The sequence below is a fragment of the Cyanistes caeruleus genome, chromosome 17 (assembly GCF_971803275.1).
Source record: "Cyanistes caeruleus chromosome 17, bCyaCae1.hap1.1, whole genome shotgun sequence".
In the NCBI taxonomy this organism is placed as follows: domain Eukaryota; kingdom Metazoa; phylum Chordata; class Aves; order Passeriformes; family Paridae; genus Cyanistes; species Cyanistes caeruleus.
This window is the reverse complement of record NC_141717.1, coordinates 8,090,879-8,115,464: the sequence shown is the minus strand read 5'-3', so window position 1 is coordinate 8,115,464 and position 24,586 is coordinate 8,090,879. Positions and strand designations below refer to the sequence as shown.

General features: G+C 42.6%; 1 protein-coding gene across 3 annotated transcripts in view; it reads right to left on the bottom strand.

Moving 5' to 3' along the window:
* Positions 1-24,586, bottom strand: part of ABCC1 (ATP binding cassette subfamily C member 1 (ABCC1 blood group)) — a 46,128-nt gene that overhangs the window by 1,749 nt on the left and 19,793 nt on the right. For all 3 annotated transcript variants that reach the window (XM_086854098.1, XM_086854099.1, XM_086854100.1), the window contains exons 11-30: positions 24,081-24,173; positions 22,620-22,823; positions 20,050-20,196; positions 19,594-19,681; positions 19,045-19,114; positions 18,041-18,167; positions 16,770-16,946; positions 15,623-15,790; positions 15,096-15,273; positions 10,865-10,949; positions 9,581-9,719; positions 8,457-8,664; positions 7,356-7,666; positions 6,290-6,489; positions 5,661-5,787; positions 5,172-5,273; positions 4,046-4,192; positions 2,973-3,131; positions 1,719-1,885; positions 928-1,122 (exon numbers count right to left, since the gene is read on the bottom strand). In XM_086854098.1, coding sequence (XP_086710224.1) covers positions 928-1,122; positions 1,719-1,885; positions 2,973-3,131; positions 4,046-4,192; positions 5,172-5,273; positions 5,661-5,787; positions 6,290-6,489; positions 7,356-7,666; positions 8,457-8,664; positions 9,581-9,719; positions 10,865-10,949; positions 15,096-15,273; positions 15,623-15,790; positions 16,770-16,946; positions 18,041-18,167; positions 19,045-19,114; positions 19,594-19,681; positions 20,050-20,196; positions 22,620-22,823; positions 24,081-24,173 — 3,092 coding nt within the window. The remainder of the gene's footprint in view (positions 1-927; positions 1,123-1,718; positions 1,886-2,972; positions 3,132-4,045; positions 4,193-5,171; positions 5,274-5,660; positions 5,788-6,289; positions 6,490-7,355; positions 7,667-8,456; positions 8,665-9,580; positions 9,720-10,864; positions 10,950-15,095; positions 15,274-15,622; positions 15,791-16,769; positions 16,947-18,040; positions 18,168-19,044; positions 19,115-19,593; positions 19,682-20,049; positions 20,197-22,619; positions 22,824-24,080; positions 24,174-24,586) is intronic.

Genomic DNA, 24,586 nt, shown 5'->3' with positions numbered 1-24,586 from the left:
TCATGTGGCACATGGTTACCCATCTCCTGCAGAGGAGACAACCAACCCTGCACTCTGAGCCAGCCAGAAGTGAGCTGGCAGCACTTCTTGTCAAAGTGTGTGAGGGCCTGTAAGACCCTGCAAGAGCTGGGATAACCTTCCCTTAACACCCCTCCACACCAACTGCTGTTACACAGCTTCTGTGCCAAACAAAAACACGCAAGTGGCACAAGGAAGTCCACCAAGTCAGTGCCCACTGCTAAAACCCTGTTCCAGCTCCCCCACAGAGGGCAAGGCACTGCAGAGATGGTCACCATGCCCCTGGCTGCTGCCTGGTGTCACCACTGCCATGGCTGAGCTGGGTGTTCCCCTGCTGGCAGTGCTCCTCTGTCTCATCTGTAACTACTGACAGCACAAACAGAGGGCTCCAAAAGTACACTGAAATCCTACCACTGGTCACTTTGCCATTCTGTGATAAAAGGGACAAGAGAGCCAAAAACTGAAATATGAGACAACTTGGCTTTCAACCATACCTGAGCAAGGCAGCCAAGCATGAGGGAGGCTGTATGAACTATAACCAGAAGTGATGGAAAGCAAAACACCAAATAAACTTGAGAGGGCAGGATCTGCCCCTTTGGACTCCCTACACTGTCTGTGCTTAAATTAAAGCAAGATCCAGGAACAGACTCCTGTCCTTGCCTCTCTCCCCTTCCCAGTTTGCCCAGGCAGGAACAGCACAACAGCAGTGTGACAGAGGGACAAGAGGAGCTCCCCAGGCCAAGCACAGCCAGAACACACACACCCTACCACTCAAAGCAGGAATTCCACCAACTCTGTGCAGAGGCACCTAAAAACGAACCAGGAAACATCCAACTCACACAGATTCCCACTTAAGTGGAGCACAGGGCAGGTCACACAGTCAGCACAATAAAAGCAGCATCACTTTACCTCGTGTAGTCCATGATTGTGTTCAGACGATGTGCTATAGTTAATACAGTACATTCTTCAAATTGAGACTTTATAGTTGACTGTATGAGCTTATCTGTTTCAAGATCAACAGCAGCTGTGGCTTCATCCAGAACCAGGATTTTGGACTTCCTGAGCAGAGCCCGTGCCAGGCACACCAGCTGGCGCTGTCCCACACTGCACAGATGGGATGGGAAGGTGGGGACAAAAGTCAGAACAAGTTTAGAGCATTTATTAGTATTCATTTTGAAACCTGTTCAATTCCTTATTCTAAAGATAAGCTGGGTCTAACTATTTCCCTGCAGAATATCTAACAGCATCTGAAACTACACCCCCTCAAATGAGGCCCTGGCAGTGTAGTAAGAGAATACAAGTGGTTTCAGCATAACTGCAGCAGGCTGATTCACTGAATCAGTGCAGTGTTGAGAACTGGATTTTAAATGGTTTAAATGGTCTTCAAACTGAACATATAAAACCCTGATAAGGTGCAAATAGCAAGTGAACAGCTTCCTTAGAATAACTGCTGCTGCTTAAATGCTTTCCAAGGCTGCCCAAGCTGACAAACCTCTCAACATTCAAAGTAGTTCCTAAATTATTTGAAATTCCCAAACTCAAGAGCTGAAAACATGTTGAATAAAACCTAGTTGGTCGATTGCCTGGTCACACATTAAGAATTCTCCAGCTGCCTCCCCAGATTCTCAAACAAGGCTGGGGCATTAGAACATTCACAAGCACACTATGGTTCAGTTCAGCACACAATTTCTTTGACCCACCTGAGGTTCTCACCACCCTCAGAACATTCATGATTCAGTTTATCAGGAAGGGATGATACAAAGTTCTTCAGGTGAGCCAATTCCAAAGATCTCCAGATGTCTTCATCAGAATGTTGGTCAAAAGGATCAAGATTCATACGCAGAGAGCCAGAAAACAATACTGGATCCTGGTCATGGAAAGGGGCAATTGACATACACAGAAAATGGCAACTGCTCCAAAAATATTTCTTAGATTACAAAAGAAAACAACATGTACAGATGCAGTTGCAAGCAAGCTAACATACTGAATTTAGGAGTGAGGACTCGTCTTTTTCCAGTAAAATGTTTTCTCCCTCACTCTTATTCCTTACTCTTCTTGGGGCCTGACCTTTTCCCTTTGCAGATTCTTGCAGTCCAGACCTTTCCATTAGTCAGTAACTCATGAATTCAGAAAAAAAAACCTAACAAAACAAACAAACCAAATCACCCAAACCCCAGCCAACTTTCCTTTTACTGGACCTCTAGGCTAAAAAAGAGGCCCTCCCTGCCCAACCTTCTGTCAGCAGAGACTACCAGTTAACTTTTCACTTCTTAGGGAATTAATAATCTGTAAATATTTTAAAAATCTTCAGCTGCAGTATCAATGAAATTACTCTTTTTTTCTCTCCTTTCTCAGACAGGGAGAAATACTACTTTGTAAATACTGATTCAAAACAATCAAAAGGAGAAAGAGTTTCCCCCCAGATTTCCAAAAGAGGTGGTGCAGAAAACCTTTTACTGTGAGCTCACTTGTTTTTGCCAGTGTTCTGCAATGGTAATTCAAAACAGCACATTTTATAGGCTTACTTTGAATCAGAACAGGCAATAAAGGCTGCACAATAAGAACAAAAACACTTGAGACTAAATCCATTGCTCATAAAGCTGTGTTTCCAAATAGGAATAGTTTAGGACTATCAAACCCACAGCTGCTGGGCTAGACTGGGATGGTTATGTACAGGTTTCTGTGCAAGAACAGCACTGATAGCACACTTTGTGCCCAGTTCACAAAGGGATTCCAAGCCAGTGTTCAGCTGGGATCAGCCCTTCCCACTCAGGCTGAGCTGTCTGTAGTTGTAAAAAGCTTGGCTTCAAGTCTATGAAAGAGCAAGCTGAAGTGACCAAATTTCATAGATCAGAAGAGGAATAACAATTTTCTCCTCAGTGCTTTCTGGAAAGAGCACTGGAGTGCAAAAGGAGTGCCAAGGAGTTGTGGTAGTGGCAGGATTTTGCACCTACCTGAGGGATGATGGTGATCTTGAACCGCAAGTCGTGGAGCCCTATCTTTGCAATATTAATCCCATCAATGATAATTTCACCTTCGGCTGCTTCATTAATCCGAAACAAACCCAAAGTAAGTGAGGATTTTCCAGCTCCTGTTCTTCCAACTATTCCTATCTGTTGGGGAGAAATACAAGAACAACTTACTCTGGGAAAGAGTTAAAGCACTGCCAAGTGAAACTGACACATTGTCATACTTCTGGGGTTATCCACACATCAAAAGCATTCAGTTTCACACTGTATGTTTTACTTCCCAGTTAGACTGAAGTCTTTATAATTCTTTTCAAATATAAAAGATTGCTACTTTGCTTGGCTGATACACTTCTTGCCATCTGCCCATTCTAACCACTTGAGGTAGCATTCTGCCCATATTTGTAGGTAGAAAGTGTGCACCTGGGAGAGAACAAATGCTCAGTTGGCTACCACAAAATAAGGAAGCTGGAGAGTAGATCTATCACAGCTACTTGTAATATTGCTGTGCAAGATCACACTGTTAACAGACATCAGAGAATCCACACAGGACTGGGGTGGGACGTGTGTGAGTGCATGGGAAAGGAAGCAGGAGGAGAAACAGATCAGCTTGGCCAGGTCCAGAGAATCTGAAGTCCCATTTTTTCCTGCAGCTTCATCTTGCAGCTGCTGCCTCACTAGATGAGGCTCCCCCCCTTTACTGTACAGTATTTTCCTGATATTATAATTAATGTAATCTCTCTGTAACCTACTCCTCTTTGCTTATGGCAAGCAAACTAGCAAAATTCCCTGGGAAGGGGAGACAAGACAGGATAAACCTCACCTCCCAAAGAAACCAGGCCAAATGATACTTGGCAGCCCCACATAAATGTCTTTTATCCACGATGCAGATCTTGCAGGCTGAGAGGCCACAACATCTGCAGCTAACAGGGCTGATTCCACAGAAGCTTTTCTAGTTCTTAAGAACCCCAGTCACATAACAGTACAGGTTTTTAAACCTCTCTTCTCCTTTCACATACAGACCTGTGAACTCAACATGCTTCCATGAATTCAGTCCTTACCTTTTCCCCCCCATTGATGGTAACATTGATGTTTTTCAGAACCAGGTCCAAGTCGTCACGGTAGCGTAAACCATAGCCTCGGAACTCCACCTTCCCTTCCTCGGGCCAGCTACTGGCTGGGGCTGTCTGCTCAATCCTCCACTCAGCCTGAAAGAGCCACACAAACACCTCTGATCAGCCCCTGCTGCAACCAACATGGGCTCCGAGGACTCAGATTACAACTAAGAAAAATCCTTCTTAGGGGATAATTTGCAAAAGGAGCTGTGATGAGAAGAGAGGGAGAGAGCTGTCTCAAGACAGATGAAATGATGTGAGTAGCCAAGGGCTTGGCTGTCTCAGGTCCTGTTTGCTGGATAAACCTTCCTCTTACCAATGGCAGAATCATGCAGGCAGCACAAATTCAGACAATCTGTCTGTACACCCCATGGTGGGGCGAGGAAACCTCTGGGACAGCCACACGTGCAACTAGAAGCAGTTTAGCTGAGACTGTGCTCTAAAGCACTCTAAGCTGGCAAAAAGCTGCTGCCTCAGCTTCCCACAGAGGTGAAAGAGGAAATAACACACCCCACTGCATTCACTGCCACTGCCAAATGAAAAAGCTTTTGCATGTATAAACACTGGTCTGCTACCAGAACTTAAAAAAATTCTAGGAAGGATCTTCATAATGTTTGGTTGCAAAAATAGTGACAGGTCAGATTCAAGTGACAGGCAAGGCAAAGGGAAGCCCCAGGGAATTCCATAACCATAAAGAGAATAACTGCAGATTAAATGAGTTATGTGATTTGAATTAAAAAAAAAAAAAAAGTAAAACCTTTTTATTCCCCATATTGAGTGCAAAAAGAGAAACAAATAAAAATATCGTTTAAAGACTTAGGAAACAAAAACATTTGTGCTGCCCTACTGCTTAGCCTTGAACATAAAAGCACATTTCCTAAATAGCAGTGTGTAAATACCAGTGGATACACCACAAAAGCACCAACAGGAACTTCCCACTGAGAGCCAGCCCGTCCCTGGCAGGCACTCACAGCCCTGTCCCACCCCTGAGCTCACAGCACAGGCACACCCCCAGCTGAGACCTCAGAACAGAGCACTGGTTTCCACAAGTGTGGAGGACAGCCCCATGTACCTCCTTCTCCATCTCAGAGTACTCTTTGACTCTTTCAACAGCAACAACGTTGTTTTCTAGGTCGGATGACATGCGAACCAGCCAGTTCAAGTACGCTGTGATCTGCAAGGAGGAAACAAGTCAGAGAGCAGTTTACACTAAACAGGTTACCTGCACTAAATGAAAAACATGGAACAACCAAAGCATTGCAATTTCATGGAATGCATAAATACAGGCAAGATCTTGGCTGATCAGTGCTGGACAGGATGAAAGCCTAAATGCCTTTAAGATGCACCGGACCTTGGCCACATCCCCTCCCACAGGGAAAGCACAGAAGAAACTTCCCACATCTTCTCAGATACTATTTGCAATTATTTTCTATGTTCCCTATATTAGGTTTCCATCCAGAGCCGTATCAAGGTTCTGACTTTCTGGTGCAGTCTGATTCAGAGGTTTTGATCTTTTTAGAAAAGGCATTTTCTAACTTCAAATTTTCTAAATTCCAATTACCTGCAGTGAGTAGGACACTGAGAGGCCAACCAGCCCCGGGCTGAGTTTGCTGCGTGCAATCACTGCAAACAGTGCTGCAAACAGGACAATGCAGTTCCCCACGTACTCCAGACGGACAGCCAGCCACCTGCAAGGCACAAAAACATCTTTCTAGTACTTCACCCACAGAGATCGGGGATGTGGACAACAAAGGGTCTGTCACACATCTTTTTTTTTTTGTTACATTAATATATGGCATGTGTGTCCTGCTGGTGATGCAGGCACTACAAGATCTGTGAGGTTCTGCTTCAGCAGCATGTGAACTTAGAGGCATCCAAAATTAAAGAGTCTTTAAGGTACATAAATTCCTGTCTTAACTACAACTGCATTCTGAACATAGGGATCAATAAATCAAAACTTTTAAAAGAATAAAATCCAGAAGCAAGGCAGGAGCTCTCAGAAAGGTGAGAGATTCAGAAGTAATGTTAATTTCATCGCAGAAGTTTGAACAAATCATCTCTGAAATGGATTTACCCACACAGGATTCCCTGCCCTGGACAAGCATGCCAAAGCTGTGACTGATAAGGAGCACAGCCAGCAGATCCACGTCCCCAGGTAACTGCTGTTCCACACTGCAGCCCCACTGGTACCTGTTTGCAATAATGCTTGGATAATAAGCTTTCTGATTCTCATCCACCTTCATGTCATTCTGCTTGATGAAACGTTTCTGCTCCTCAAAGGCTCGGATGACGCTGACTCCCAGGAGAGTCTCGTTGAAGTGGGAATACACAGGAGAACGACTGACAGACTCGAGGCGCTTGAGCTGCCGTGAGGTGGCCACATAAAATCTCTGCAAATCAGAGTATGACAATGATGGTTACATCCAGACTGTGTCTGGAAAGACAAGGGGAATCATAAACAGTGCCCTGCCATCTGGGCTGTTAGTGACAGAGATCCAGCTCACACATGGGAACACACACCTTCTCCAACATTTCTAGGCCTAAAGGACCATTATGTACACACTGCTGACTTTAAACAACCACCAGTCAGCCCATCTCATACCAGAGCCATTTTCTGCTCTTTCTTTTATCAGCAAGTTTAGTATTGTATAACAGTATAAAACACACATATCGCCACTTGAAGCTTTACTAAAGGAGCCCAAAGGATTTACAAATTCAAGAGCCAAAATCAAACCCCAGCTGCTTCTCTTTGATCAGTGCTGGCTCCACCAGTTTCTAGGAGTAAAGCCAGAGTGAAGCAAGCACATCCTGCCCACACAGGACAGGAGTGAAAGGCTGCCATCCACTCTCTTGCTCTGTAGACAATATTCTGATGAAACAGGCACATGAGCAATATACACTCATCCCCCTCTAAAGGCTACTCTAATGTTTGGACAGAACTTTTGGAAAAGCCAGTGTTTTCTGTATTTGGACTCTGAGCAACAAGCTGTGCAAAATTTGCCACAAAATCTAATGGCATTTTTAGAAAGTAGGTATTAAAGGATTAACTTCTTCACAGAAATCATTTTACACTTGACAAAGGAAGGAAATGCTGTGCTAAGGTCAGATTATCAGTAAACCATGCAAAGCACAGTCAGTCAAGTATGACTCAAATCCAACACATTAAAATCCTTCCTTATCCTTGCAGGGTAAGAACTGTATGAAATAACACAGGATGTGACTGCTGGTCCTGGTTCCTCCAGGTAAAACCCTTTACCTGCACAAAAAAGTAGAAAAGTCCCAGGGGTGGGATAATGACAGCAGCTATAGGTGTGGTCAGCAGAATGATGATACAAGCCCCAATCACATTAAATGTGGAGCCCATGAACATCTTGATGATGGGTGGAATGGCAGAGTCAATGGTGTCTATCTCCTTGGAGAAACGGTTCACCAGGTTCCCACTGGGAGTACGGTCAAAGAAGCTCATTGGAGACCTGAGGACACTGTGCAGCAGGTTATGGTGCAGGTGTCGTGATGCAAAGATTCCTCCTATTGACACAACCATTGAGTAGCCAAACACAGAAACACCTAAAAAAGGAGACTCATTATTAACTGCTGCCACCTCTCACACAAAATATTTTCCTCATTTTGTCACCATTTAGCATTAGTATGTCTCTAGTACAGTAATCCTGAGAACTAGGGTTCACTTCAGCAAATAAGTCAAGCAGTTAAAAATAAAACCAGTGAAAACATCACATTCCTTTCATTGCTTCTCAAAAAATAGTGTAATATTTGAACACTTTTTCTGAGAAAAAAATCACTGAATTTGCACTTGGCATTTGTTTTTTAATGTGGGATTTTCATGGCAGTTCTGAAGTGGGGTACTTGGGGTGTTTGGTTTCATGGCAAACACACTCTAAACCACAAAGAGGACAGAAAACAAAACATCACTGAAGCAGCCTCCCCACAGTGCCCTGGATGGAGCAAACCCCAGCCAGGGCAGCTGAGCCAGGCTGGGGCTGCAGGGAGGCAGCAGAGCCACAGCCTCCTGTGACAAACTGCCCCTGCAGACCAGGCCAGCACAGTCTGCTGACAGGCCAAGGAGACATTTCTGAGTTCAGACATTTTGCCACAATTCTGGCTCATCAGCCAGAAAATCACTTCTCACTTTGAGAAATTTCATTTACAAATTAAATGAAAAACACATTTTGTAACTGAGTAATTGTATGGGTTGATCTGGTTGGTTTTTTTTTAATTCAAGTTTTTTATTTTTCTATGAAAACCCAAACTCAAATCCTTAGCAAAATGCTGCTGCAGGCACCAAGAACAGTAGAAACACTGAATTAGCAAATCTTAAAATACACAAGACCAAGCAAACCTTGAGAAATTCCCAGAGCTCCATATACTCCCAGTCTGAGAGTTGTGTTCTGCTGTGTCCCATTGATAACAGGATCATCTGTCCATAGACTCAGCCAGTAGTTGGAAGCCAAGGAGGCTACATGAGTACACACAAAGAGGAAAATGGCCAAGAAAGACATAAATAGTCCAATGGCTTTCATGTATTCCCAGTACACTGATGCCTTTACCTGAAGACAGAAGAAAAGAAATACTCATTTTGCATCAAAATTTCAAAACCAGCAACTCCCCCTTCTCCAACACCTATTTAAAGTCAGTATCCCTCCATGAGGCCATGACAACACAGCAGCTGCACTCCAGAGAGCCACTGCCTGGGAACACATGCTGCAGAGCATTCTATGGAGACATGCCAAATCCAACATTCCCTCAGGGCAGGCACACATCATCCCTCCCTTGTCATCCAGGGGAAGGGAGGAGTAGGGAGGGAGCTGCCTGAAGTAACACAGAGCATCAGTAGCAGAGCCAAACACTTCACAGAGGAGTTCCAGTTACTGGCCCTCTGTACCAAAAGATTATAAAGCCTTTAAACCAACCCTTGCTCCACATGGCTTGTATCCTATGAGCTATCTTTAACCAACAACAAGCAATCCAAGCTTGGATTCAAGCAACATTGCTAGGAGCTGTAACTGCCATTTTCCCAGGAACTTCAGTCTCAGGCTTTTCAAAAAGCCCTGGTTATCCTGAGATCAGATACTTATGTCTACAGTGGAAACTTGGCTTAAATTATCTGAGTCAATTGCAGCTCCTTACACTGAAGGGCAGTTTTCATTAGGTCACCTAATTTGTCACAATCTCTCTTCAAGAAATAGCTGCAAGGTTTTCATTTCTCCTTCTACACTTTGATGTGGTCAGGCCCATCATCCCACACAGAAATTTTGTGTCAACATTCTTCCCACAGGTAAACATGGGGCTCAGGTTTGGGAGCAGAGGGCACTTCCATCAAGTATTACACAAAAAGCAGCAAGTTCAAGAATTCACTCAGCCTGTTCTCACACCAGTTACGTGGTCTTCAGAAGCTATTTTCTACTGAAGCAGATTTTTCCAAAATTGAAAGAGGGCACAGGAAGTGGGAACTGGAGACCTTACCCTCCCGGTCTTTGCTGTGTCGGCCTCCGTCAGTTTCCAGGAATTCTTCTCAGCAAGAGGCTTCTGCAGCTCTGCTGTGCTGCTCTGGTGCTGTGGCTTCCCAGTGTCTCTGCTGTACGTTGAAGAGTTACTCAGCTGCCTGTTTGAAAACATGCATTTTTTAATCTTAGCTTCACATTGGAGAAGTGCTGCTACCTCACAACTAGGCTTTGACAGTCCACAGCTCCAAGTCAGAGGTTTACACTCCTAGGAGATGTCCTAACCTGCCATCAGGGGCCAGAGATTCCTCCAGCCCCCCCGTCCCCTCAGTGCAGTGTCCTAACCCCCCCTTGATGGCATTCAGGTCCCAAATACCCATGTTCAGGGGCAAGAAACTGAGTCACCAGATAAAGAAGTCTTGGTTGCAATCACACACCAGAAAGGAAAATTCTTTGTGACCATCAAGACCAGCTTTTCCAAACCTCATCATCAGCCCAGCAGCTGCTGGAGAGCAAAAGGGGTACCTGCAGTCCCCTCAAAACAGGCCATTTAACTCCCAGGCACTCATCAGCTTCCAGAAATAAATGGTCTCTAGAGTACCATAAGAATAAGGCAGAGACTAGGAGATGGTTTTGGAAAGGTATAATCAGAGTGATTGCAAGCACAATAGTAGCTGCATTAGGTCAGACTAAAGGTTCACTTGGAACTTCATCCCATCTGACAGCAGTCAAGTGCAGAAGCCTTGGGAACACACACAAAAGCTGGACTAGCCAATAAAACACCCTCCATTTTATACAAGCCAAACCACAATATCTTGCTACTACACAAGAGTTTCTTCACATAGAAAGAATATCATGAGAGCTGTGTGTGCAGACATGAATGTGCAGCAGGCTGTACCAGCCTGGAGTGGGGAGCAGCCCCAGAGGCTCAAATTCCACGTGCCAGCAACTGGGAACCAGGGGCACACTGAGGGACTGAGCCAGCCAGTGCAGAGATCCACCTTGAGAGGACACACCTAACATATTCCCAGCAGCAAAGCTGGCCCTGCTCAGCCAGAGAGGGGCCTGGGTGATGCCCCGTGGTGCTGTGTTTGTGTGGGTGCCCCAGGTGCCTGCTGAAGCACCTCCTGCTGCTCCACCTGGAGCCACAGAGCAGCACCAGCTTGGCCTTGCTCAGGCTGCTGGATCCAGCATGATATATTTTCCTCTACCAAATACCATAACCATCAAATTACTGTTTATCCACATATGAGTGACTGGACTGAAGGAATGGGGGGCAAAAGCAAAAAAAATAAAGAACACACACCTATGCATCAACTTTCCAGGAGCTTCATTCACAAGGACTCCATTTTCTATAGGCTTGCCTTCCTTTGCAGATGGACTGTTTGTATCTGAGAGGGTGAAAAGGTAAAAGTAAACATGAAAATGGTTAGGCAAAGAGACATAGGCATTGCATTTCAATCCCAATTGCCAGTGGCAGTCTTAATGTGCAAAGAGGGGAGCACAAGTCTACAGATAATAACAGAAAATTGACCCTGTGAACAAATCAGTTTAGTTCCCTAAAACCCCCAACAGGGTTAATTTGCCAAGACAGTGAACATTTCTTTTTTGAGCCAATGTAGGTCAGTAGTAATGCAATATAATTATGAGGACATATTTTATGTTCAAGCATGCAATACCAAGTCACATGTGACCCACTCCATGGAAACAAACCCCACACTCCAGCCACTCCTTTTCAAAACCACAGCCTCTACGTAGTTAGTTATAAGTTATTTTTATTTTAAAATGCAATGAGAAGACATTCTGTAAATGATGGAGTGAAGCTGTAAGAACAGCAGGCATGTGCTAGTAACTTTGAGTCTTCCTGTAAAGTTGAGCAAGAAGAAATGGGCAAAAGCCTGGTTTTTTTAGGCAACTGCAGGAATCAGATGACTTTAAGCAAGAAATCTTTCCATGAATTGTTATCCCACAACATTCCACTTGTACCAAGACACAGAACACACTAAAAAAGTGTCTAAAACACTCCAGAAAACCTGTCAGCTTGAAATATTAGCCTTTTCTGAGCAATTTAATTCAGTGTAATACAGTGCCATGAGCAGTAAAACTTCTAGGACTTCTAGGTTCAGGTTACGACAATTTTCCTTCTAAAAAACAAATGTCTGGCTCCTAAAAGGTTACCTGTCAGTACATGGAACTCTATTTTCATGTATGAAAGTTAATTCAGAACCTGCAACAAAGAATTTTGCTTTTTTGAAGGATCTATGGATAGTTTATGCAAAGATACTGACCTCAATACATTCAAAAAGATATTCAGGAAAGCATGTGTAGATCTAACATTTTCATATTTTTATATGAATGCAAAATATATGCATAAACCAGATCATCAACACATTAAGGGTGGACTGCTTTCCCTTCTGTGTCTGCAAACTGAGTATCGGTTCATTACTTTGAAAACTCAAAGATAAATTGTTCAGCATGGTCTTGAAAAGACAAAAAGCAGAAAATGTGAAAAAGTTCAATTATTTAGTTCTTATTTATGTGAATAAGATCAAACCAAGATGGGACTGCTGGTTATTTTAAACACTTGACAGCATTTGTTTAGAAAGGTTCCCAAAATGAAAAACAGCAAGCATTCCTGCAACATACTGCTTTAGAACATTGCTGAAGAAAACAAAATCACAAACAAACTATCCTTCCCTAAAAGCTCAAATTTGATTTCATGTTGTAGGCTACAAAGATTTCTTGCTTATACTGCATTTAGCCCTGAGAATAAAAAAATGCTCAAGACTGCCATAGTAAATCTGACATATACACTTAGGGCATGAGCCCACTATTGAGGATTGTGCTGATAAAAGTACCCAGAAAGTATAAAAGGGAACAACTGTAAATAGTGAATACACATTTGAGAACAAAAGGTCCCTCAGGGCTCAATCCTGAATGACACTTCTCTTGGTACATTCACTATTTTCTAGGTCCAGGGTGTCTTTAAAGTTTCCTCATGGAAGCCTCTGAGATACAGAATTGTTGCTGCTGAGTTACCTACAAGCTGCCACACACCAACTGCTGCAGCTCACACAACTAAGGACATGCAAACCATGCAAATACCTTCTACTGCACAGATAAAATTCTCCCAACAGTGACTCAGTCTCTTGTAAATAAACTGCAGCTACTCATATTTCTCTAAGCCAAGCACTAATAAACAGCCACATGGCAAACAGTTACCTGCTTCCAGAGGTTGGATCGGTCCTTCTAATGAAGGATCTGACTCTAAAAGCATATATAATTAAACTTTTTTCCAGAACACACTCTACCATTTTCAATCTTTACAGCTTCACATCCAAGTAGAATAACCTAAACCACAAAACCCAAGGCAGGATCAAATTTGCTGAAACAGACCTATTTTTAATCCCAAGCCACAAGCACAGTTTTCCCACACAGAGATGAAACCCCATGAAGCTGAGGCTGGGAAAGGCAGCAGCACAGCACACAGGCAGAGGTAACCCTCAGGAATCCCAAAGGGAGAGGAAGACTGGGAGGCAACAGGGACCAGAGCTGCAGCCAAACCTCAGGGGCTGGGTAGGAGGGGAAGCTTTCCCACCCTTGGAGCAGCAGATGTATTCCAGCCAGAAAGCACCAACCCACTGTGCTCTCAGGCTGCCAACACAGAGCTTCAGACATAAGGGAGCCTCCCTTTAAAAGTGGGTGTGCAGATACCCTCCAGCCAACTCCATCTGATTCCCATCACAGACTACTGTGCTCATCCAAGAGCCTGTGATTCTCAGCAATTGTGACCTTTTACACATTCAATAAACATGAATATTATTCCTATGAATCAGACAAACAATGCCTCTACTTTTCACTTTTTACCACTGGCAGAAGATCATTTGACTAGAACTGATGAACAAATTTGCTGCAAATAGACCAACCCTGTGATACAGCAATCCCCTCCAGATCACCAGGGTGGTACTGAAGAAAGAAGAGCCTCTTACTAGAAAACTGTAGAGAATCATGGCAGAAGATAAAGCACTGGCTCACTTTCCAAAAGAAAATTCAGTAATTAAATGGAAAAATAAAGTAATTTAATTTAATGAAACAGATTTCAAAACCTACTTTTCCACATTTGAAAATGGGAGGAGACAAAGACTTAAAGAACAAGGCTATTAAATGAGGCAAATCTTCATATTGAAGTTAACTTGTAACTGCCTAGGGAAGCAGTTAGCATATGCTGAAGAGTGCAACAAGTCCAGCTGTGCCTGAGGGAGCTACAGAAACACCTACAGAAAATACACAGAAGTTAACCTGATTCTGCTCCCCCAAGAATCTCTTCCCACAGTGCTTTCCACAGTGAGACACCCACCCATGCAGTATTTGCTGCTTAGAGCATCCACCCAAACCAGCACCCCAGTCTGCAGAGCCACAGCTGGGACTACCATGAGACCTTTCCAAGAGGAATGCCAGCCCACAGCAGGGCAGCCTGAGCTTGAACTTTGAGATGACAGATTATCCCAAATCCAACTGCTTGGAAGAGGGAGCCAGGAGAAGATGCTCCCTTGCACAGGCAGGCACAAACCCTGCCCACTCAGACTCCAGGGGCAGTCTGGTGCCAGCCTGGCTCGCAGAGCTTCAGAGAACAAGGCAGACCATCACAGACCTCCCAAAGGCAACTCTGACAGGAGCACCAGGAGCAGCTCCTTGCCAAGGGAAGCTCTTCAACACATCTTTAACACTTCCCAGCTGCATCAGTGCAGGTAAACGTGGCACCATTTCCACTTTGCCAGTGATGGACGCATGAGCAGCATACCAAAAAACACCTCTCTGTTCCCTCTAGGGAATGGGAAGGGACCAAGGTTTTCCAAATGGAAGACGAAGCAAAAAGCAGGATCAGGCCCCTTCTTGTTCCCAAAGCCTTCTCTGCAGCACTCAGCATCTGCTCCCAAACTCATGTCACCAATTTAACCCCAGCCACCAGTGCAGGCACCCCTTGCACTTCTCAGCAGGAGTGCAGGAAATCACCACAGGCAACCCAGTGAAGAAAACAGGCAAAAACTAAGTTTCCCTATTGGAATCCAATACTGCAACTGTCTGTAGATAAAAGAAAAACAAATCTGAAGTGTACTCCTGTACCAGTGCAGCTCTATAGCTGTTTTGTAAAGCAGAAGCAGGAGTCAAGGATAACTGCTGGAACACTGAGCTGCTTCCTCCTCCTCCCCATCCCCAAAGGAATTAGGAATAAGACACATCTTAAAAGAGACAAGAAAGGTGTATAAACCCCAGCTGGCCTTTCTGCAGTCTCACTACCATCTGAATTTTGCACTGAGAGGAAATTTTACTACAGATCTGTTACAGGTTTACCTTTTTTAAGAATATATGTTTAACCTCACAACCTTCAACACTCTCAAGAAATAAGCACCTCTACCTATACAGGCAATCACAAAAATAGTAATTTCTTTTAACTTTCCTACCAGTACCACTGTTTTTCCTGTAACAAGACTCCCTTATTAACATAAGAGACATCAAGAGTTTATTTGTGAGCTTACCACTGTTCTCCATGGTTTGTTCAGCATTAGCATATGTACGAAGAAACTCAGCAAAAGCCCCATCTTGCTCCAGCAGCTCCTGGTAAGAGCCCATCTCAGAGATTTCTCCATCAGTCATTACCAGAATTGTATCCATCTGAGGCAGATAGTTGATTGCATGGGTTACCAAAACCCGAGTCTAAAAGGCAAAGGAAAAAGAAAGGGTTTCTGTCATCTCAGACTAATGAATTCCATGGTTGGACTACTGCTCTTAACTGCTTGAATTCTGTGTATAAGAGAATAGTAATGAGGGACAGGCATGCAGCACTTTAAGAGAACATTGTCTTGATTTTTCCATCCAATAATTTTGAATTACAGAAACCAAAGCACCTTTCACTACAAAAATGTCAGTGCTTTATAAAAGCCCTCTAAAAATTGCAGAAGGATCTTTTCATTTTTCAGATGTTAGAAACAGAAGTCTAAATCTGCAACTTGACAAACTTGGAATCATTTGAACTCAGCCAAGAAAAAGCATTCTTATAACGTACTTTATTTTTCAGGATTCCTTTTGGTCCAATAACTTTTTCAAAAATGTGTTTCCCAACATGAGCATCAACAGCTGATAAAGGATCATCAAGTAAATAGACATCTGCATTGCAGTAAACTGCCCGAGCAAGACTGACTCGCTGTTTCTGTCCTCCAGACAAATTCACACCCTGGGGAAACAGGAAAACATGATCCTTTATTAACAGCTGAAAGAAGATGTCTTGCTACAGTTTATGAAAGTCATAAGTGGTTAAATTCGAGGAATTTCAACATTGCATGAAACATCTCCACAAATAATTTCACTACCACAGTAACATAAGCAGTCACAATCCTCTTGCAAGGAAGCACATCTCTTCTGTTCTCACTGTCAGTGAAGGGCTAGCCAAAAAGAAATAATGTTTGCTAGTCTTGTAAAGCAATTAGCCTAATTAACCTGGCCTACCTAACTCTGTACATTCAGAGGCTACTTTTCTTCTCAGCTGTATTTCTGCAGTGCTGCCTCTGACCTAAGAGACAAGCTGTTCACAGTGTAGAATGTGACTGTCCTGCTGAGCAACCAGGAAGATAAAGCTGCAGCTTTAGTGCATGTGGGGCTGTCAGTTCTGTGGCCAGCTGGGAGCTGCAGGCCCTGCACCCAGCCAGAGCAGCGGCTCAGAGAGCCCCCAGCAGCCTCACACACACCCTGGAGCTCCTGCTGCAGGGACACCGGCTCCTGCACAGCCTTTCCAAACCCCACACCTCCCTCTGGTAACCAAGGGACAGATTTGGGGTGATGGTTGTTTTTTGTGGACTGTGATTTGGGTTTTCTGGCAGCCTTGGAGGGGCATTTGCTTGTTTTTAATGAAACTGCCGTGTTCAGATTTTTCTCTTCCTGTTTCTATATATTCTTCTACTCTATAACTGTGGCAACCTAGAGACAATTGAAAACTGTCAACAAGACGGTTTTATATTTGTAATTGAGGTCAGGTTTCCTCCCCTTTGAGGCTTAAAGAGAAGGAAAACACACTGTTCAAATCTGCCTCTTGTTCCAGAGGATTTCTGCTCTGAATGTTTTAAATTCAATACAGCTTCAAGATAACGTAAACTAAGAGTCACACAGCCTTAACTACAAGCAATAGCACTGTTATGATGGAGTGGGCAGTGAAATACCTTTTCTCCTATTTCTGTTTTGTCTCCTGAAGGAAGAATCTCTACATCAGGCACCAGAGCACAAGCCTCAATCACACGTTTGTACCGGCTCTCATTCATCTCCCTTCCAAAGATAATGTTATCTTCCAGAGTTGCATTCTGGACCCAGGCTTGCTGAGGAACGTAGGCTACAGAGCCCTGCAAGAAAATTTAAGTTCAGTACTTTAAGCTAAGAGTCTGCAGAGAGAGTCAAGGCACAGCAGGGCTTTGTGAGGCAGGCAGTGTTAATCACCTCACAAATTACCTACGGTCATTTCCAAACAAAGTAGTTCTTGGGCTCCTGCCTCCTCCAAAATGTTATTTTTATAATCCTCTCTACAAGTGAATGTAACAAACTGCATTGATGGAAAATAAAGGACTTCAAACAAAATACGATTAACATAAACCTGGAGGAAACATTTGTTTAGAGAATGTTTGCACAATTACTGCATGTCAAAAGTCATTACTTCTTTCATATAATTATAAATTATGTTTTGCACAAAAGAGTCTAATCTGGAATGCAAGTGTTTAACAAATGCACCCCTGCCAAGAGCTTTCTGCAGAAAGCAGAGGAAGCAGTTTTCATATAAAAGTCACTTCAAAGGAGGAGACTGAGATAATGCAGAGTATTTTCCTTTGAGTGTCAGTTCTGCCTTCTCTTTCTGCACTAATAATTAGTGATACAGATCTCAACTCGTTTGTTTTTCCCCAACAGTTTTGAAGGTGGCCAAACCTACAGACTTTTAAATGCAACAGATTTGTTTTGCTCTTAAAGTAATTTTCTTTCCAGGTTATTTTTTCTCTATTAGCTCTGTGCAGCTCTGATGTCTAAGAAAGAACAAACTGCAACAGCAGCTTTTCCCATGTTCAGGTGTCTGGGTGCACCCTTCTCTCCTTGTAAATCTCTGATGTCTGGGGAGGTAGAGCCCCACACTGCTCTTCCACAGAGAATACATAACAGGGCCTCCCCATATCATACCCAGCTGCTTACAAGACTCATCAGAACACTCCTCTTTCAGTGCTCCATTGTTTTATTTGGCTAAATCTGACACCAACAGATTTGGATGCTGTTGGGTCAAGGCTTGACAGGCAATTATAGAGTGCAGGCTAAGGCATATACATGGTTTGCCAGGAAAGCAAGCTAAGAAGTGCATTCATCTGAAAGGCTGTCTCTTCCCTCTTCACACTTGGAAATCTAGAATCCCCCTGGCAATACCCACAAATAGCTGAACAGCTCTCCAGACATGTCACACCTTGACAGCCACGTAGCCTTCCTTTTTGTCCATCTCCCCCAGTAATGCAGACAGCAGTGAAGATTTTCCACAGCCAACTTGACCAACAACAGCCACCAAGGAGCCTTCAGGAACAGTGAAATTAATGCTGAAATAAAGTGCACATAATTCAGCCTTGCTTTCTGGCACACCCCAATAGTTAAAACAGTCAATTGAACTGCCCATCTAAAACCAGGTGCAATGTGAACACCCACTGCAAATACTGACTCAGCACTGGAACTGGAACTGTTTGAAAACTCAAACCTCTCACTCAGAAAGCACCTAGTTCTCCTCCTACTTAGAACATAATCTTAATATGTAATTAGTCAAAAGGGGAAGAAAATAGAAAGGAAAAAAATGTGGCCCAGTCTTGCCAAGATTTCTCTGAAGTGTTCTATAAACAAAGTGTAAATAAAATAAATAAATAAATTAGCGTAATGTAATGTAAATAAATAATGTAAATTTAAATAAATAAATAAATGTAATTTTGTCCCAAAGAATTTGCCATTTAAGGCCCAAGAAAAAGCAGCCAAAGTTAAAGAAGGGAACAGGGCACAGGGAAGACACAGCTTGTAGCTGCATCACTGTTTGCTTCCTGCAGCCCAGGGTCAAGGACAGCAGAGTACAGTGAGAACCAGGCTGTAAAACAGAGCAGAGCTGGCTGCAAGGGGCTGACCTGGCTGCATCCTCTAGATGGAGCTCAGCCCATCTGCAGCACAGAGCCAGAGCCTGAAATCCCTGCAGCTCTCTCCTCCTTGATCCCTACATCTCTTGCTACCTCCCTTTAAGCATTCCATAAATGCAATTAATTGTAAATCCCTCTAGTTCATAAAGCCACAATTTAAAAAAAAATATACAGAACTGATGTTATTTGTTCTCTTCCTTCATAGAAACAAACTCTTCTCTGTAAGTACTTTATAATTCAAATATAGATCATTTATGATGCATCAAGATTACAGAGTGGAATAAAGGGCATGAATCTTTACCTGCTCAGCAACGGAGGATCAGTTTTGGCCCAGCTAAACGTTGCATTCTTCACAACAATACATCCTTCAGCTGCAAAGAGAAAGCTCATATTTATAAAAGTACCAATGCAAGCAGCTAAATTGCATGCTCACAATCCAAAGTCAATCCAAACACACACAGGCAGAGATATAAAGCTACTTTTTCAGAAGAACAACAACCCACTGCTTGCCAAAAACTTGTGTTCTGCTTTTACCAAATTTAGCAAGACAGCAGAGGTTACCGAGGTTACCCTTACTCAGGAACCAGGAGGTACATGAATGTCAGCCACACAGAGATACCAACTAAGTCAGCTGCATATCTCCAGCACTGCAAAATCAGTCGTGGAGAGGAAAGAAACTGAGAAGGAAGAAGAACCTTTATATAATTTTCATTTTACGAACTCCCCTCTCTGTTTTCTGGCTCAAATTTATCAGCAAAACCCACCAAAAATGCGGCAAATTTGTTTTAGAAAGCAAAAGAAACCAGCCAAAACCTACAGACATTGAGCTGCAAGATGCAAAGAAACTCACCCTCTTTGATGGGACCCCTGACTATGCTGTCTGGGTCTAACTCTTCGTGAGACAGGAACACCCTGAGGCGCTTCAAGGAGACACTGGCCTGCATGGAAAAGGATACAAAACTATTTATACTCTGCTCATTACATTTAAGTGCTCACTGTTTTGTGTCCCATACACATTATATCATTATTATGCACTCCTAATCCCTCTTAAATTCATTGCATAGTTGCTTGGGTAGCCAACCTTTCACTTCCCAACCCCCAGGAAGTTATGGGTGATATAAGGAACAACAACCTACCACAGCTGGGACTATTTCACTAGCACAGCACTTAACACACAGGAACTGCAAGGTTCCTTCCAGAGGTGGCCACATTTCCCCAGTGGTCATTCTCTAAGCAGGGGAATGTAAGCTTTCCACCCACGGCCTCCTTCTGCACAAGGAACATTTGTTAATGACTGAAGTCTTACTTCGACAATGCTGCTGATGACCATAGGAAGCATGTTCAGTGGAAACCTGAGGATGTTGAATAATGCCAGAGAAACAAAGGCCTTCTGAGCATCCAAAACATTCCTCTTGTCTGTCATGACATACACAGCAAACGTGGACAGGGCAACCTGAAACCAAGTGTAAAGGCCATAGTGAGGGTCATGTCTTAAAGCCACCAAGTCACAAGCACACAGGTGACAACTGGAATCAGAAGACTATTAATCAAAGAAAGAGGAATGTTCTGATAACTTTCTGTTTCTGACAACTCTTTTTGCAAAACAAACATATGACTAAAATCTGCTGTTGTAAAAAGAATTTGATGGCTCCTCTTTTTAAAAAGAGGGAAGTGCTCACTTTCCTCGCACAGCAACGGTGAAACTACAAATGTCCCAGGCTATTTGTGGTCACATGGCAGGAGAAGGGAAGTAGAGAAATTACCACTGGTCTTTTTTCCTGATCTCTTTCAGTTTTAAAACACTCCTCAAGCAACAAAAGAGTTAGAAGCACCCCAATACTAACCTATTTTATATTTTGTAGAAACTACCACAACCCTAGATTTCCAAATACAGCCCGCTTTATCATGGACAGGAAACTTGAAATGTTATTGCATTACACAGACAAAGCCTTTTCTGTTGTGAACTGTTTCAGGTTCATCCTGAACAAGAAAATTACACTGAACCACTGTTATCATGAATCATAAGTGATAAAAATAATTCTAAAAATCCATACACTCATTTTTTTAAATGTGTGGAATAAGTAGGAAATTTATTGTTGAATAATAATAAAATTAAAACTAAGTAAAAGCAGGTGTTTGCTTTCACAACTATTCTCTTTATAGTGTTTTCTTCCATGATAATACCCTCACACCTCAGTATATCACAAAATCCAGCAGCTTCTTCCCACAGGCTGCCACTTCAAACAAGAAATCAAGGCAGATGATCCTCTGGCACCCCACCTCCTAACAGACTTGAAATAATGAGCTCTCCACCTAAGGAACAGTCTCATCTAAGCACAGCAGCCATTGAAGACATCAGTATTTCTGTTAAAAAACCTGACTGCTGTGAAGATGTATTGTTCTTGGTGCAGCAGCTGACTCAGTTGTGCCTTGCACAGTAGCTTGTTTGTACAGCCCTTAGTTTGGACAACCATATCCCAGGGAGAAAGCCCTCCCATGGAGATCAAAAACAAGACAGGGTCCAAAGAACAACCTCACAAGCAGCATGTCTGCACTCTTGTGTTACCAGCAATTAGTCTGAAATACACCCTTATCAGCACACAAAGCAGCAGGGGAGGTACTGCAAAGTCAGCGGTTCCCCAACACTGTTACTAAATAATGTCTTTAAAAACCATGGCCTTGGAAACAGGAATAGAGGAAATAAAAGTTTTCAATCTCAAAAGTGGTTTCAAGTAGGCACTTGCAATATTTTTTTCTTCAAAACATGCAAAAAAAAAAAACCCAGAAAGCCAGGAAACAAAATGCTGAAGAGGAGCCTTGTACTTTGGGTTGTGCCCCAGTGGCAAAGCCCTGCAGAGCCAGCGCCACACATGCCCTGTGTGTGCTGGAACAGAGCTGCACATCTGCCAATCTGGCTTCTCAGCCTCCACAGAACAGCATCAGGGAGTCCACCTGCAGAGTTTTATTTAGAAATTTCATTTAATAATGTATTTATATTAAGATAATCTCGGACTTCTTTTAGAAAAGCATTCACTTAGGAATGCAGCCGATGCTTCCTACCCAGGGCACTGCTTCTCTGCCTTTCATCATGCCCCAAGCATAATGTAAACACTAAAAATGTTTGCAGGGAAGGAATCTGAGACTGGAAAGTACACTTAAACACCTTCAACTGGTACAGTACATATTTTATCCTAATGTAGTCATGGCTTTTAATTGCTGCTGCAGACAAGAGCAATGGCTCCTTGTTCTAACAGGGTCTGAAGCAATTTTGATGTGATCTCACTCTTCTCTCCCTTGTAGTAGCTGAAATGTAAGCTAACCACAAACACAGGAGGGATGCTTTGCATATCATGGATTGTTATTTTTTTTAAGTAAGATTTTGAAGCCATCTCAGGCTACGCAATGGTTTTGCCTCTTCCATATTGTTCTTACACAGATGCTGGGAGAATCCCAGCCAGAAACACTCCTGGAGCACAACATCCCATCCAGTCAGGAGCGCTTATGTAAGGATCTGCTGCTCTCAGAAACACTTTGAAATAAGGGATTTTTTTTTTTTATTCTCCTAAATCTGACCATACATTTCATCTTAGATTCCTCAAGTACTCTACTGAAAATAGGAGGAGATGCAGAGGAGGCTTTTATTTTCCGATACTTTGACACTTCTAGAATACATCAAACTTGGCTGTTACTGAGTTTCAAAGAAAACAGTAGTGCCTTTCCATAGAGAAGTGGACCCTAAGTGTTCAAGGACCCACCATTCTGGAGGGCATTTTGGCTCAACTCATTAAAACAACAAACCAAAAGAAATCCTCAAGTACTACCTTGGAAAGCACAATCCCAAAAAGGAGAGAAGACTTCTAGACTTGTTTCACTTACCAAAAACGGAGCACAAACCCAAGTGAAGGTTGCCATTGCAGCAAGGTAAGCAGATTTTTTTAGGACTTGGAGTTCTTTCTGTCTGATCTTTAATACCTTCTCTCTAAAGGCTAATTCCCAAGCATAAAGTTTCAGAACTTTAATCCCATTGAGAATTTCATTCATCAGCTTAATTCTGTTGTCTTTGCTCTTCATTTGAGCCACCTAAAAACAACATTGCAAAAAATAATTAACAGAGCACAATACTTGGCAGAACCTCAAAGTTCTGAGCTTTGTATTTTGCAATGGCAAATTTACCTCATTATCATCAAAAGCTTACTAGCTTCCCAAGCAGGAAATCTGAGATACTATCTGAATAAACAAATATGCAGAATTACCAAGACGTTTTAAACCAATTAAAAGAATGCTTCACATTACTACAAATCCAAATCAAGATCTAAACTAGTGTGGCACTGGTTTAAGTGTGATTAAACTTGCAACAGGGAGACCTGGGACTCAGGTACAATATGCAGTTAAAAAATAAGCCAGTGTATATAAAGTGTGCAGCTTGCATCTAACCTTAGACCAAATTTGATTTTGCTTCATTCTCAGCACTATCAGTGGCTTTCTGATAGTGTACTAAGGCAAAAAGCTTTCTATTCAGCCATTCTTAAGTTTCCATCTTCCTAAAATACTGTGATGAGGGCAGTGCAAAGCTGAACTGCTGTTGAGTCAGCACAGGCAGCAGAAAGCACTGGTACAGCTACCCCAGACCAGTGACAGCTGTGGCAATGCTGGGCTATGTTTTAATGTTTTAATGAACTTCTAGAGCTAAAAGGTTTCACTTTGACATATCAGTCTCCTCTGACATTCAGTAAATTCAGCTAGTAATGAAGTCTGTACCACAACACACGTGGTGGGGCTGTTGGAAGTAGTTTTAGCTCAGTAGAATACTTGAATTTGAGTTTACACTTACTTATGCTCACTGTCTGTAACAAACTGATCCCCACTAAATAAAATTGGCAAGGGATCAAAAACAGCCAACAACTAAGACTTCTTCATCTCACCAGGAAACAAAGAAAACCCCAAAACCACACATCCTGGAAACAGGAGTACTTTCATTCATGGCCATTAGGTTCATTAGGCAGACAGTAGTTTACCTTTGCACTTCAGTTCTTAGGCAAGTTAAAAAACTGAGCTAATTCATACTAATTCAGTCACTGGACATCTCATGAAGCTGCCTAAAGTGCTACCTTGATCTTCTGCTACTGCAGGTTTTTAGACCATTACGTACAGATAAGCTGTAAGGTTGAAAAATACATGAGTTTGTTTATTCTGAACATACAATACCTCTGACCTTTTTTTCCCTTCCCCTTTTTTAAAGGATAGATAGAGGGATGGGGAAAAAAAATAAAAGGAAAAACCTCCAGGAACAAGTCAAAGAATAGATATTTCTTAAAAGCACTATATAGAGGTGCTAACCTGATAGGTTTTTGTCTTCATTGCTATCACAGCATTTATTGGAACCAGAAGGATCATGACAGCTACACCTGCCAGCACTGAAGGACCTAAATTCTGAAAAGTACATAATTGTAAGTATTTATTCAAACAATTTTTATTTTTTTTTTAAATCTTGGCTCAAATCACCATACATTACAGAAAATCAAGGTCTTCAGCTTGGGAGAAGGATCAAATAAGGGTTTAGGTTAATGTCTATATACTTTGACTCTTGAAGCAAACATATATACATATACCCCCCATATAAAAATACACGTAGATCAATCTCTTTCTAAATATTCACACACATGTTTTAACTGTTTCCACTTTTTGCTGATTTGACTGTTCTTCTGAAGAAGTCAGCCCAGTGCTGTGTGAACAAGAAACAGCAAACATCTCCTATGGTTACTCTGAGCACAAAGCCAAGACCACTTTAATTCAGATTGAGGGACAAATGAGATACTCTATGTGCTGCAGTTCCCCAAAAGATA